The 16,771-nt window shown below is 35.2% G+C and overlaps 1 protein-coding gene across 3 annotated transcripts in view; it reads right to left on the bottom strand.

The window, feature by feature from the left end:
* Positions 1–16,771, bottom strand: part of ldlrad4b (low density lipoprotein receptor class A domain containing 4b) — a 114,133-nt gene that overhangs the window by 7,382 nt on the left and 89,980 nt on the right. For all 3 annotated transcript variants that reach the window (XR_012391485.1, NM_001326526.1, XM_009292466.5), the window contains one exon: positions 8,539–8,693. Coding sequence is in view for 2 of the 3 variants with exons in the window: in NM_001326526.1 (NP_001313455.1) it covers positions 8,539–8,693 (155 nt within the window). In the remaining variant the exon portion in view is untranslated. The remainder of the gene's footprint in view (positions 1–8,538; positions 8,694–16,771) is intronic.

The following is a 16,771-nucleotide window of genomic DNA, read 5'->3' on the forward strand; positions in this document are numbered from 1 at the left end:
CAAAACTTTTCTTTTTTTTTAAATTGACATTTAAGAAGATCTACTGTCATGTATCTAAAATATGCACACGAATCTGTCCTGGCTAAAGGTCCCAGATCAGCGTTTACTACACATAAATGGGGAGATAATCTCATATTAAAGCAATGTTATTGCAAAGTATGATAATTAAACCATGTTAACAAAATAACTGTAAGCAAAAGAAAGCAGGTAAAAACATACCACGAGTGATAATGAAAGGATGATCACGTGCCTGAAAATAATTAAAACGAAAGCAGTGACTGCTACTGCTGCTTACGAAAGGTTTGCTGCTTACACGAGCATTGCTTTTTGTCTAGTCTATTTTAAAGAGAACCGATCGCACCAGTTGCGCTTTATATACACACGGTTGTTATGCGCAAGCAAACGGGTGCGCGCGCATCACATCACCTGTGCTGTGCGAGGAGTAATTATCCTCTCATAAGGTATTCACCTGCTTTTGCTCGCGGGAACACAGTTATTTTTGTCAGTCGTGCTGCTTCTCGATTCTAAGATCACAATTGCATGCATATTGGGGAATCCTTATGGTCGAACCCTGCTTTAAGAAAACTACAATGTAAAAATTTTTCCAACCAGCCAAAGTGGGTGTTAATGTAAAGCCCTGTGTGTGTGTGTGTGTGTGTGTGTGTGTGTGTGTATGTATGTATGTATATATATATATATATATATATATATATATATATATATATATATATATATATATATATATATATATACACACACACACACACACATACATACACACACATAATTTTAAACATACATTTGAAACATCTTTGAAATAAAAAAGGAATGGTGAAAATATCTCTAAAAAGCTGATGGTGGCCTGAACCTTTTCCCATGGTAATATACTGAATACTAAACTGTTATAACTTAACTGTTATTAGTTGTGAGGTCATTTACTGTATGGTAATGCAAATATATTTTACAGCTAAAATTCAACTTTAAAAATAGTTTTGTACTTTCAATCCAATCAAACGCTCTGCCCCTTCCCCGATATCACCTGCAGTCAACAAGCTGCTAATCAAGGCTCACAGCTGTGACAAAGTTTCTTGTTTTGATAGAAATATGGAGAAAAAAAACTATACTTCTACATTGGTTTGCCACCACCAACACCACCAACAAGAAAAAACACATTTTATGATGTCTTGTAAAAGTCTTTGTTTCAAGTAAGTGCATCTCTATGTTAGTTGCGTGTTAATTGTGTTTGTGTCAGCTACATAAATTATAAATAAAACTATACTATCTATCTATCCATCCGTCCATCCACCCTTCTCTCTCTCTCTCTCTTTGTATATATATATATATAGCACTTTTGTTACTCCAGCAATTATCTGTATCTATTTAAATTGGATGTAAAACAGTAAAAAATACACATAAAACTGATTTGTTATACTCACTATAAAATTATTATTATAGCATGATTAAAATATAACAATCAACAAAAATAAAACTATAACAACATAGCATGAAGAAAAAAAAATATTTATAGAAAAAACTATAACAAAGAACATGTTTAAATCCATATATCAGATACAGGATCCATATACATATACTCTGAGCCTATACATCTTTAATTAAACCGCACTGATGACATTAATAAATGAATGAAAAAATACAATAAATAAATAACCCAATTGTTAAACCCATTCAAAAGAAAAATCAGACAGAGCCTATTTGTTGTAGTCTAATGATGCTCTGTGGTCCTATATATCCATTCCAATTAAAAACCCTAAACAAAAGCAGTGAGTGTGATTCTCCCAGACGCCTCTCCCCCTTGCGTTCCCTCATGAATGAGAATGAAAAGTGTCCGTCATTTAGCAGTCGCTCTCTCTCCCGGGTGCTGCGCGTGTCTGACTTTGACTGGCGTCTAGACAGAACTGCTGAATGTAATCAACATGCCCTGCTCTCAGAGGAACACTGCCATTGTGTCTCCTCCAAAACACACTGCTTCTCAAACCACTAAAATACACTGCCATTTAATTACATATTCTGCATATCTGCCCTACAGTAGCTTTCAGTTTTCTTTCAAAATTGTACTAAAATTATCTCTGTTGGGTGTAACTACAGTAGTTATTGACATTTTTTTGCGAATATAGAATGCATAACTTAGGATACGTTTTGTTATATGTCAGTACATATCCACAAAAGGCAGGACTTGTCATACAAATACCTTGCTAATGATGAATAATCTAAACTCTTCCCTAAAGCCAACCCAAGTGTTTTCGAAAGCAAAATGTGAGAGAAAGTCCATCACAGCCACATATTTTACCTTGATTTTGCATAGCTTTTATCTCTTTGTGGAACTACATCACAAGTACAACACTGTACAAGGTGAGCTACTGAGCAAACTGACCATGGCAGAAAAGTTGTCCATATGGAGATAGATAAACGAGGCAAACATATTCAGTTACAAATCATAGACACTGTTAAGTTGTATTGTGGTATTTATTTGGTTATTTGGTTAAGAACTGTACAAAATTAATACTTTTTTGTCCATAAAAGAAAAAGAACAAAAGCTGTTGCTGTTACACTGCCTCGTTACTTTCATTTTACCTAGAAACTGCAGTCAAATGTATGCTAAAGTGCTTTAGTGTGGTTTCACAAAAATGTAAGATGAAGGATATAATTACAATGAGCCTTGTAAAAAACAATGAAAGCCTTTGCACACTTGAGCCTGAAATTTTCATTTGCATTTCTTTGTATTTGCTAGCTTAAAAACTTTTCATGCTCAGAAAATTTTGTACACCGAGCCTGACATCCTTAAATTGTTATATTTCGCAGAGAAGAAGAACCCACCTCAAAGCTGAGATTTAAAACTTATTTTGAAAATTAAAGCTTAGTTTGATACTTTGCTTGTGATACTGCTGTCACATCAACAATTTTCTTGAATGAATTGATCCGGAACAAAAGACTGGCAGTATATCAAAGGTATGGACAAGCCACATGCCAAACTGCGGCAGGGGAAAGTTGTACACCAGGCATTGAAACCAGCATACAAGCTAAAGCAGTGTTCTCAACAATCTGTCTTTATATTCTGCACTTTGTTTGAAAAAGTGCTATGTGCTATGAGACAAAGTGGATTCATTTGTCAAACGCCATTAGAGATTTTGTCCTTCGCTTATATGGTGGCTCGAAATAGTCAGATACCGCTCTAATTGCTCAATGAAATAAAATATAGTATATTAAAATGAAATTTAAAAAACAATTAATAAAATCAGAGGCAGTGTGTAAACAAGATTAACACAATGTGAGGTTGTATTTATTTTTGCATGATTGAAAAATCCAGGCAAACATTTCAGTTGAAGTGTGCAATGAGTTTAAGAAATCAGTCAATGACGATATATTGTATATATAAACTATGATTGCTTTAAAACTAACAAATACAAAAAAGGTTCATTTTAGTTAAAAAGGTTAAAGATTAAAAGGTGCAATTTAAAAAAAATAAATAAATAAAATTCTATTAACAGTGCACTGCTTATGCATACCGGTGCCCAGCATTTCAACCTGCTGCACCTCATGTTTTTGCACACTGTGTGCCTGCAGTTGGAAATAAAAAAAAGTCAACTCTGTGCAGAAAAAGCACCTGATGTCACATGCTCCTGCACCAAGACCATTGATACAAAAATTGCCTACGCAGTAAAACCCAATAAGTTAAGGCAACTCAAACTGTGCGCAGAAACCAATTGCAACAAACCATTTAAGTTCAAAAACTAATCCTAATTAGTACTGTGAATTTAATTCAGTTGAGTAAACGAAGCAATTTCAGCACAGTAAAACCCAATAAGTAAAAACTCAAACCAACTGAGAACTGTAAAACCCAATCAGTTAAGGCAACTCAAACCGTTTGAGAAAACCAATTGCTACAAACCATTTCAGTAAAAAAAACTGATCTATATGAGTACAGTGAACTTACTCAAATTAAGTTGAAGTAATCAGGTAATGAACTCATTACCTTTAACAACGAGTTCTAAACTTTTTTCAAATGAGTAGAATTACCTTTCAGTAAATTTTGAGTTAACTACACTAATTTCATTTGATAAAGTTGACTGTTGGATTTTACAGTGTAGTAACATAAAAAAGTGCAGTGCACTGCTCTTTTCTAAAATCAACAAAAAAGGCACCTTGCATTATCAGCAGTGAAAAGTTTGTTTGATGCGATAGGCTCCTAATTCTGTCTGTTAACTAAAGAATGTTGCGTTTGTTTCAAAACTGCTTAAGCATTATTTTTTTAAGTAATCACTGTTAGGGGTATGTTTGCTACATTCTTAAAGAAATAAATGAGTTTAATTTAGATTATTATTGCGTTTTATGGGAAAGAAGTAGAGGTTAAGTAGTCCTGAAAAAATAACTAAAATGACTTTTCATACAAAGTAGTAATAACAAAATTAAAACAAACACTATTTTAATGATCAGAATCAGAAAGAGCTGTATTGCCAGGTATTATAGTTGGGCTATGTCGACCAATTTGGCATTGTACGATGTCTAATGTGAAACATCGCAATGGATGATGGCATTGTCATCATGGGTTGTGGTGAATTAATTATTTATGAATAATAAATCAATTCATAATTAATAAGTTATTTGTAACTTACTGTTTGAACAACCTGACCCAAATGGTCCTTGTTTTACCCATAACCAAATCATAAATAAATAAAGATAAGGTACACACAAATTACCACCTGTCAATGACTTTTTCATTTCAGAACTTTTTTTAGAACTCTGGCATGAATAGGCAGAGTGATCTGTGTCGTTATAATGGCGTTGACAAACTTGGATTGTAAAAAAAGGTGCACAACCAACAGGAACCAATAGAACCAACAGTATCTGAGGTTTTCGCTAAAATTACTAAGTACAAGTGTGAAAGCGAAAGATTGAAGCAGTGTACTGACGCTGTAACACGTTACCTGACAGATTCAAAAGACAGAAGAGTCGTTAACTAGAGACAAGATTAATTAAAAATCATGTTTAGCAACTATAGTGAGACACGATCCAGTGGTACATCCTTGATAAACTGTATGACGTGCACTGCTCTCTGGGGATTTGTGCTCAAAGCACCCACTGACTGCTGGAGCTCAGACGTGCGCATATGCTGCAGCGCATGACAGTGTGTGTTCGTGTGTGTGATCATGTGATGTGTGTTTTCATCAGTAGAGTGTGGACAGAGGGCTTTTTTGGAAATGCTAGATGAAACACCAGTGTGGACGTGGATTGTTTTCAGTCTAAAATGCCATTTTAAAATGTATTAGTGTAAACGGAGCCGTGTGCATTTTTCGCGAGCAGGTTGCTGCTGTGATGGGGGTGGGGCAAAGGATCGCAATGCTGGCTCAGCGTTGTGACGTCTATCAGCGATTGACAATGCATGAAGGCATCATCCATCAACCGAACCCTACCAGGTATGCTCACACATACAAGGAATTTGTTTTTGGGACAGAGCTTCTACTGCCCAACAAAATGACAGAGAAAGGACAAAAAAACAGATCATAAATATAATAAAAAAATGGGAGTAAATAGTGATATACAAATTATCACTATAAATAAAATATAAAATAAATAAAAAAAAAATATTACTATATTCAACGTTATATGTGCAGCTGTTATTTGCAAATTGGCATGTAAAGTATATTGCTATTTTATGTTTTTTTTTTGAGCAACCTAACCAACACTCTATGATCAACTCCAAGACCTACATGTTGTAGAGAGTACATACAGTAACCTCTAAACATCCCCTGCTTTGCTGTTGTTGTCTTTTTTAAGTAACAAATGATGTATGTTTAATTTCCTGCTGTCTGTCTGGTTCTAAACTGCGCAAATGTACTGAAAATCATCCCTCGGGTGAGAAGAGACACCCACACATGCCAGCCCTGCCTTCATCAGCTCACTGCACTGCTGCAAGTTATTTTGGATTAGACACAAAGAAGACCTTTCCAGAAGTAAACACACACACACACACATACGCACACACACACGTGCACACACGCACGCACACACACGCACGCACACACACACACGCACACACACGCGCACACACACACGAAAACACACACACGCACACACACACGCGCACACACCACTTGAGACTTTTAGGCCCTGCTGTTTTCTTCTTTTGCAAGATAAAAGCTCACCCGAATAAGATGTAGCAAACAAGGCTTGGAGATGACACAGCAGGTGAAAAATTCATCTACTCACTATTAGATATTGATGTTTTATTTCATGGCTTGGACTAGGAGTGCATGTAAGAAAGACTTCATAATTTAATATGATTTCAGGCTTCATTTGCTTGTTTTTTAAAAAGATCAGATGTTTTTCAGCTCAAGGACATTTAAAACGTTTTCCACAGTTACTTAATCTCGTTCCTCTATTACACACAATAAAGATTTGTAGTTTTAATATTTGTCATTTTAACGATTCCTTTTCTGCTGCCGATTTCCAAAAATATAAAGCTTATTTCTGTTTCTTGTTTTCATGCCACATCAAATTTGCTATTTGTTTTTTAATTTTTTTTTGTCATGCTGTTTTTATTTAAAGCACTTGTCACAATATCATATTTTCAAAGTATCATATATAACTATGCTTATAAGACAACAATTCACTAAAATGAGGAATAATTTATTGTTTGCCTTTTTGAAAGTTTTGATTTTAGATGGCAATGTAGCCAAAGTGGCGATGTCACTCTGAAAAGAGACACTATTCACCTATGCACATTGAGTCTTGTAGTCCGCCACTGTTGTTTTAGTAGTCAAGTTGCTAATAGATTAAACATGTAATACAACGGTACCCAATATGTCGATCGCAAACGTAGCGTGGGTAGATTGCATTTCATTAAAATAGACGTCAGCCTATCATCCATCCTCACTGAAATGTATCGCTTGAATCGACATACACCAGTTTGATATCTGACTATTTCTTATAATAATTTTTTAGGGGTTTTTCACCTTTATTATTAAAGGACAGTAGATATTTCAGACAGGAAAGCATTGGGAGCAGAGAGAGGGGAAGGATCAACAAAGGACCTCGTTCCGGGAATCAAACTAAGGTCGCTGTGAGCACCTCGTTGCTTCATGTTGGCGCACAGTACCACTAGGCTGCTGGCGCTGACATATCTGACTATTACTGAGGCCTGGGTAACCACGCATGTATATAGCAGCTATAGTTTGTAGCACTTAGCGAAGTTGGCCCATTTAAGTCCAAATATCATTCCACCATGACTGATGATCATTTGGTAGTGTGCTTGATGCTGGCTATCAGCAGCTACTGTCTGGATTTGTAGTCCGCCACTGTTGTTTTGGTTGTCAAGTTGCTTATAGATTAAATATGTAATACAGGGGTGCCCAACACGTTGATCCCAAAAGGTAGTGTGGGTAGACCGCATGACATTAAAAAATAGACGACAGCCAATAATTCATCCTCACTGAAATTTGTCGTTTAATTGACATACAAGGCAGCCAGTCTGATATCTGCCCATTTTTGATGCATGGGTAACCACGCATGTGCGTAAAACCAGGTCAACTTTGCTAAGTGCTGCAAAACTATTGTGGCTATACAGTTTTGCAGCACTTAGCGAAGTTGGCACAGTCCAAAAATAATTCCACAATGACTGATGATCATAATGATATAATCATAATATATAAAATAAAAAATATAAAATAGATAAAAATATAAAACAATATAATCATAATGATCATGATGTTACTGTGCTTGAGGCTGGCTATCAGCAGCTACTGTCTGAACTATGCTTCCCTGGTTGATTCCATTCAGTGCAAGTCATCAGAGTAAGGTAATGATAAAAATATGTAAACAGAGTTGTAGGCTACGGCACAATATGGGTTCATACAGTTATGCAAGGTACATTAATATATATATTGTACAAATACAGAATTCTTAATACGTTTATAAATAAATATATCTTTTACATTTTTTTATTAGGTATATCATTTTGACTTGGTCATTTTATAATTAGCTGACATGCTGATAAAGGTGTGGGCACCCCTGATGAAATACATGTGCAAGTTTTATTGTCGTTTAGGTCTATTTTTGTACTTTTGTAATTAGTGTAGAAAGAGATCATAATGGTATCATTTCAAAAAACTCCTCTTTGTAGCCAGTTTTCAAAAGGCTTACAATAAAACACGATTATTTTATTATATTAATTTTTTTTAAATACTCTTCATTTGTTCACCCTCAAGTGGTTCCATTTTTTCCCTCATAGAACACAGAAGATATTTTTAAGAACATTGAAAACTGGAAGTCATTGACTTTCATAGTGGAAAAAAAAAATGAAAATCAGCAGCTCCCGCATTCTTCTTTTGTGTAAAAAACAAAAATCCATCAGTTTGTAGTGAGTGAGTACGACGATCACTTTATTAAACAAAAAAGAGACTAAGCTTAGTAGCAGCAGCCATGCTTTTAACAAAGTTGTAATACACCATTTTGAAATTTTTGGGGGAAGTTTGTGAAAGTATTGAACGAAGATTGTTCCTTGAGATAGTGTTTGGATCTTACCGGCTGCAGAGAGAGATCCTGACTCTGTGCTTGACTCGGCCGGCTCAGGAATGACCACGTGGTGAGTTTGTAGTGGTTGAGCAGACACACGACCACCACCACCATCACAGTCATCACGACGATTATGATCACGATCTGCACAAACTCCAGTTCAGCTGCAACACAGAACAAACAGAAGAGCTCAGAACAGCAATTATGAACAGTTTCATCTCATTTTGCCCAAAAGATGGCAGCAGAGTCAAATCAACACCCATGACGACTATAGTTTCCCAAACTGGTGATATCATCTGGCCAAAAAAAAAAAAAAAAAAAAAAACAGAAAAGAAAAAAAAGAAAAGGTGAGAGCCATTTTGGTTTGACATAGAAAACAGGAAGAAAATAGAAGAGTTCAATGAAGGCTTCTAGTAAAACAGTGTTTATGTAAGATTAACTGTGTTAAGTTCAGAAACTGGATAATGAATATGTTGTCATGTTTGTCATTTGTTTTGCTAGTCTTTTTTTATCAATTAATAATCACTATACATTATATTTAGCTGGTAACAAGTTGTTACAGAATAAATATTTAGCATTCAAAATTAACAAAATTACTTATTTTACTGACTGCTTCTCATTTGAATTTTCATATGGCTTCAGGTGACTTGAAATATTTAAGGCCATATGAAATACATTTTAATTTTTCCCCTCCAAATTCAGTTTATTAATTTATTATTACTACCCCCTCCCCTCCCCCCACAGATTTGTGTACATTCTTCTGGATTTAATCCAGGTAAATATATTGTAGTTATCAACAAACATGGTAGAATTATTGTGCAATTATCTCCTAAACATACATTATTATTATCATTATTATTATCATCATCATCATTATTAATAATTATTATTATTAGTAAAAGAAGAAGAGGAAGAGGAAGAAGAAGAAGAAGAAGAAGAAGAACAACAACAACAACAACAACAATAATAATAATAATAATAATAATAATAATAATTAATATTGATAATACTAGCAATAAAATTACCAATAATAATTATAATTATTACTTTTTTAAATGTACATTTTACTGGAAAAATTTACATTTTTGTCACTGGTTTACAACAACCTGTCAAAATAAAAGTTTTCTTTAATTGAATAAAGATACAACATGCCATTTAAAGTTATTTTACTTTTTCCTCTTTCTAACTTAAATCTCTATGACAAACTAAATATTTTTAAATAATTTAAAAAAGCATGTTCATAAAACTTACCACAAAATTAACAAAACTATCATTTTTATGAGCCAATTATAAAAAAAGTTCTCTCAAAATTCATTTCCCCTCAAAGTTCCTCAGAGAAGAAATCATACAGGTTTGAAGCCATATGAAAGTATTTAAATGATGGCAATTTCTGGGTTAACTAAAATTCTCCTTTTATGTTCCATGTAAAAACGAACTACATACAGTTTTGGAACTACAGTGCTTCGGATATATAAGTACACCCCTCATAAATTTATCTTTTGAATAAATATCTTTAACAGAATGCGCTACAATTTTATATTTGTGCATATACATTAGATTAGTCAGTACTGAAGCCAAATCTGGAGTTCTGTTTTGTTTAAATGCACCAAAATACATTGCCTATTCACTGAGAAATGGATAAAAATATTCATTTTTAAAAAAATAGGCTGTACTCATTTATGCTGAGCACAGTAAATCTTCAGTTAAAAAAAAAAAAACTAAGTTTCTGTCATTAAATAACCAGAAGAGCTTCACAGCAAAAAGTGCAGAGGGTAAACAGCTTGATGGATGAAGAACACCCTGCTGGACTCTTTCAGTCGAGACCAACACTGGAGCTGCTCGGCTCTTCAGAAAACAGCCTTGCTAAAGCTCATCCAGTGGAGTAAAGCGAGCGCGGAATGAAAGAGTGAGCCGTGGCCTGCAGTGCAGTACTGCGGGATACTGGCTCTCACACTTCAAAAGAAACAAACACTTCTCTCCTTATTTAGGCCAGAAGAGGGAGAGTGAGCAGAGACAGAGAAACAGACACAGACAGGCAAGACAGACAAAGGAAGTGACAATCAGACAGGAGGAAGATAAGACGGAGAGAACGAGACTCAGATTGGTGAAACTGGTAAGAGCAAATCAGACTACAAACACAGAGCTGGCGGACTGGAACTGAATCAATACTGTACAAAAAAAAAATTTCACAAAAGGTTGAGACGCTTCTCTGACTTTAGATCAAAAATAAGGGCAGGTTTTTTTTGTACTGTGGGGATTTGAAAACTTTTGATCCATTTAAATTCTATAAAACCTCATTTAAACTGGGAATAAAGTACTCAGGGATGTTGGGAAAATGTAAAACAAACACATGTTGTGATGCTAAATTAATACAGATATTTAGAATTTAGCAGAGGTTCTAGGCCACTAATTGGATATGCATATTTTTGACTGACCTTTCCAACTTGTTTGTTAAAAAAAGAATTTAATTTGCTTTACAATTATCTTTTAATTAGAAACATGCACAGTAACAGCAATTTTTTTAAGTAAATGCATGGCTTTTGGTGCTCTGACATGAGCTCAAACATGCTCAGATGAAGAGGTTTTGCAGACTTTTGCAGTTTTGAGAGTAACATACCAATATAAAAAGAAACTCAGAGTCAGAACACCTTAAAAATGACAGAAAGCACACTAGATAGTAAGTTTAAGATGAGCAAGCGCTCAGCACTTCTGGGGAAAAAAAAGTTAAATAAAAAAAAAAACATTATATGGAAAAAAATGAATCCTTACAATGCAAAATCAGCTTCAATGAAACAACTAAACAAAACATAAAATGAGAAAAATGTGCAAGCAGAATCATTTTATCATATGGACTCGAGGCTTCTAGACCTCGTTGTGCTTAATATGCTCAGATTAGCTTTACAGACTTCAACTCATGCACCTTTTAAAAATAACCACCCAGAACACCTTGGCAACAACATGTAGTACATCTTAACAATCACATAGAACACCCAAACAAGACTGCGAAAGAAAAAGAATACATAATGGTTTCTAGCTGGATTAAGCTGTTAGTAGACAATTTCAGATCAGCAACATGTCTGCAATTAGTGATTAAACTGGTTGTTGGAGCATGGTAGCTCGTTAACCAAGTAATGACCTGCTTAGATAAGTTAATGACCAGCTAGAAACCAGCCACCATGTAAATCTTACATTTGTGATTACAGTTGGTTTTTGTGCAACGTTATCTCATGGCAATTCGTAACTTTTTGATTTAGTGGCTAATTCATATGATCTAATTCATATAATTTTCATGACTGAACTTGTATGAATTTATATGAGTTAGCCATTAAACTGAAAAAACGTAAAATAGTTACATGTCCTCGTCACATCAGACTGGCTGCTCCCATTATGAACACATGGTGACCAGAATGAACTTTATCATCATTTGAAGGTCAGAGGGTGCTCTCTTGTGCCAAACTCCAATAGTGTGGAAAAAGCCTATGGAGGCTGCTGAATAAAGATTTGACTGCTTCTGTTGATTCAATGTGACAACTACAACATTATTTCTCAGATGTACTGCTTTCAATACCTCAACTGAAGTTATGAAGTGAGTTTGGAGTAAAAACCATGCAATTTAATGTGGTATTTTCACGTTTTTTTTAGATGTAGGAGACATATTTACATCACAGAGCCACCGTTCACTGAGGAGCTTCACATAATTGTAGAATGATTATCTTCAATTTAATTGTTGCTTGATTAAACCGTGCGCTTTATTGCGAAGCTTGTCAGTGAACTCCGACTCTAAGAAGTAAATGCTGCTCCATCTGCAAACATGTGCTGGAGATTTACTACTAAAACAGAACCTGCTTTACTGAAAAAAAGTGTGCATGAAAATCATATCATCATCTATTAATTCTGCAGATTATATACTATAAAGTAGTATAAGTTTTAGAACTTGTTAAAATAGTTTGTATTGAAGCCAATCTGCCAAAACACCAGGATGAAAAATGTACAAATTTATTACAAAATAAAGCATATAAAATTCACTTCCACAGAAGATAACGAGCTGCACAATTTAAAGAAAAAAAATCTAATTGTGAAAAAAATCTGATTAAAATTGCAATTTAAAATGCAAATTACTATAAAAAGCTACAGGTTTGACGTGATGGTTTTAATAGTACCAAAGAAAGATCAAGCATAATCACAAAGTACAATACACTTTGCAAGCAAGTCAAAGATTCAGAAAGAGAGTTTACAGCAGTGATGCCCAAAGCAGGGCCTGTAAGCCAAAGTTGGCCAGACTCTGCCTTGGACCAATGAGGGACAGCTGGGAAGAGGGAAAGATGGAGTGCCACCATTACACTAGTTTTCCAATCGCACATGAGTACATGCATCAAAAAAATTAATAAACAATGGAAAAAAAACGTATAGCTGGTTAGTTTAAGATAGGCTATTCCATAAAACACCTTATAGGCTAGGGGTCTTTTTGCATTTGATTGCCCTTTTAAAAGTAAGGCTGTTGCATAAAATAATAAAGTAGTTTTAATTTAGTAAGTGATATTTCTTTGCTGCATCCTCGATGTTTCAATAATGCATAATAATCTTTACACCACAATAAAAACACTGCAGCCAGTAACTTCAGTTGTCTAGAATTTGTCAAGTTTAAAAGGTGTGTTTGTGCGTAGTGTGCTTTTAGATGCATGTATGTGTGTGTGAGAGACAGGATGAAAGATCGCTTGCTTGACAGTTCTGTCGAGCATCTGGGTTTCTTTCTTTCTTTATTTATTTTGAAGATAATACAAAATATGAATACAACAAAAAGACAAAACTTTACAAATTACGTGTTCACTTTTGTGGTGTCATATATCAAGATAAAATAAGCTATAGGCTACTGAAATCATTTAAAGACAAATATCGGATATAATAAAATCACATTAAATAAATACAGCAATATAAAACAAACAAAAGCTATAACAATTTAGGTATATACAATACAAATAAATTAAACCATTTTTAAGCTATTTTAAAATTTAATTTTAGAAAGGGCTTTAAAAAAAAAAAAACTCGCGCTGGCCCGTCAGTGGAAATGCGGCTATTGTAACCTTTAAATTGGCCTACCATTCCATCTGAGAGAAGCGAGAATGATGGAGAGGGTTGGGGCGAATGTCTGTAATACAGAGACAGTCATTCCTAATTTAGTGTAACCTTTTTTTTTTACGTAACCTCAAAAAATAAAGCAAACTGTAATTAAATGGTTCAATTAAATGTTGTAAATGAATCTGACACTCGGCGGATAGGGGACTACGCAGAAGACATGGGTAAGCAAATCAAGCCAAAAACTTGTGGAATTCTGTTATAAATGAGATTGTATTGTTTTTACTGAAATAAGTTTATTACAAAATACAAAAAACAATACTGTATTAGTTAATATAAATAAATGATTTCTAGGCATTTTTAAATATTGTTAAATAAATTTGGAAATTACCCTTGGCAACTATATTTACCTTCAGCCCACTTGCCTGAATCAAGTTTGGTTTTTGGCCCTCGATAAGAAAAAGTTTGGGCAACCCTGGTTTACAGTTTTTATTTAAGTTTAACAAGTTTATTAAACTTTTTTTTTATTAAGTTCATTAATAAGTTGCAAGGTTTAAATTAGGCTGCTCGCACTCGCCTCCCACACCATAGTAATATCCCAAATAATAAGCTTTTGAAATAAGCAAAATTAATAAATTAAAAACATTGAAAATAATTTTTTTTAAATTAGCAACTTTTGCGATTTGAAAAAAAAAACAATTAATTAGTCAATTTTAGATTAATTAATCAATTAATCGTGCAGGCCTAATTAACACCTACTTCTACATCCCTGCCTTTTTAGCTCCACTCACCAGTAGGTTACACACATGCAGTAGGTAAATAATGAGAGGCAAATGCAGGACTACACAGACATCAAACCAATGCCAAACTTTGTAAACTATGATCAACTATGATCTCAACATAATGAAAGAGTACATAAACTTTATTTTTAATAAAGTTCTAGACTGTATCAGTAAAGAACTTGGTCCTTTGTTCACTTTATATTTAACTGTAGATTTACAAACACTGCAAAATTTGATGCTGGACTTTCAAAAACATTGACACTAAAATACAATGTCGTGGGAGTCGGGACTCTATTGGATGTAAGACTAATGTTACACCACACAAGTGTGAGAACCTTTGTATATGTATGTGTAATTGTGTATGTATGCATTCTGAATTGAAGCAACAGCTCAGTCCATCTATGATGGACATATGCTGTCAAACATAAACGCATAAAGTTCACGTCAGTCCAACATTTGAAAATGCTTATGTAAACTGTCAGCCAATAATTCTACCGAGTGTTTACTTCCGAGTCTACAATCTGCCTGTGCTATTCCAACAATGTTTTCCAGGGGTGTCAAAAACAAACAGAAAATAGCCTACTAGCACATTTAAACGATACTGTTTTTTATGTTGAAATCTTGATAACATTACAAGCGGACTAAATCAACATTAAAGGCAGTTCATGAGCCTTTTAAAATGATCCTCTGCTAAACGTTTGTCCAAATCATGGTGGTAAAAAAGAGCCCTTTTCTTGTTCCCTTGTCCTGTTCAATTCTCCCACTGACACCCTTCTCTGTCCTATTTAACACTGACCTCTTATGCCAATCACAGAGAGACAGAGAGCGAGAGAACAAATGAGAGCGGCTCTGCAGATCAGCCAAACACAGACTGAGTTTCCCTCCGCAGACCAAAGAGACACCATCAAAATCCATCAGGCCGTTCTGTCACCAGGCAGAGCAGACAGAAAGCGCTAGACCAGACCAGTGTGTGTGTACTGAGCAAAAGAGGAGGGGTGAGAGAGAGAGACTCAGTGTGTGTGTGTGTGTGTGTGTGTGTGTGTGTGTGTGTGTGTGTGTGTGTGTGTGTGTGTGTGTGTGTGTGTGTGTGGAAGTGAATCGAGATTTGAAGATGGAAAGTGGCAAAGTGTGTCATGAAGGTGATGTATTCAGTGGAGTAGATGGAGGTCACATCCGTAGGTGTCATTACCGCCTGCCGTGGACGATTATGTTCTGGACACTTTATGGAATGGCTTGTGGAGGGAATGTGTCTAATACAGAGAAGAGCCGTCTCTGATTGTCAAGCAGAAGGTTTTGTAATAGATTTCTGCACGTTAGCATCTATGGCTATGAATCAATGTTTGTGCTTCATTCCATTCAATTGCTGAAAATTGACATTTAGTGAAGAAGAAAAATGTTTTGAAACAATTAAAACTCAAATAATATTATCACTCCTAATATACATACTCTGACATACAGCTACAACTTAGGCAAATGCAACAACAAAATGATGGTTATATTTCATATTTTATTTTATTTGACATCAAGAAATATTAATTAATAACAACATTCAAAAACTATCATCATTATTAAAAATATTATTCATAGAACATTTGCGTACATCGAACATAAATCACGCTATTTGTGCGTAAATAGCCGTGTGAAAATTGAGTTTACTCGCTTTATGAAGGCTGAAAAACAGCGTTGATACGTTTAGGGCCGTATCGGAGTCCACTAGATTCTTTCAGAGGTGCATCCAGCTCTATAAGCTCATAAACTCCCCTAGAAACTTAACCTGGATGACGGAGGCTTTCAGCGATGCTTCTGACTAAGCCGAGCCTAGTTTGATGAACTTTTTGTCTGTGTCGGCTGGAGGATCACCCTCGGGACACCTACAACAGGCTATACGTCACAATCACGCCCCCACAAGAGCAAGCTCCTGATTGGTTAACGCAGTGCGAATGTCCGCTGAAGTTCAGATTTTCGAACTTGACCGATTCACGTCAAACGCGCAAAACGCTCAATTCGGGCATTTGCATTAACTTAACATGTAAATCAATCGCGCTTGACGGGTGTTTCGCATCTGGTGTGAACACAGCATAATACCTCAACCCCTACTACTACCACCACCACAACCGCTAATACGACTACAACCACCACCATCCTCTAATGCCACCACCACTACTACCACCACATCTATTACCACCACCACTACTACCACCTCTATTACCCCTACAACCTCTAATACCACTATCACTACTATTACTAGCTCTAATACCACCACTACTACTACTACTAATACTACCACCACCACAACTCCCAATTCTAATAACACCACCACTACTACTTCTTATACCAACACCACCACTACCACCACCACTACCACCATAACTACCACTTCTAATACC

Source organism: Danio rerio, chromosome 16, assembly GCF_049306965.1.
Source record: "Danio rerio strain Tuebingen ecotype United States chromosome 16, GRCz12tu, whole genome shotgun sequence".
Classification (NCBI taxonomy): Eukaryota; Metazoa; Chordata; class Actinopteri; order Cypriniformes; family Danionidae; genus Danio; species Danio rerio.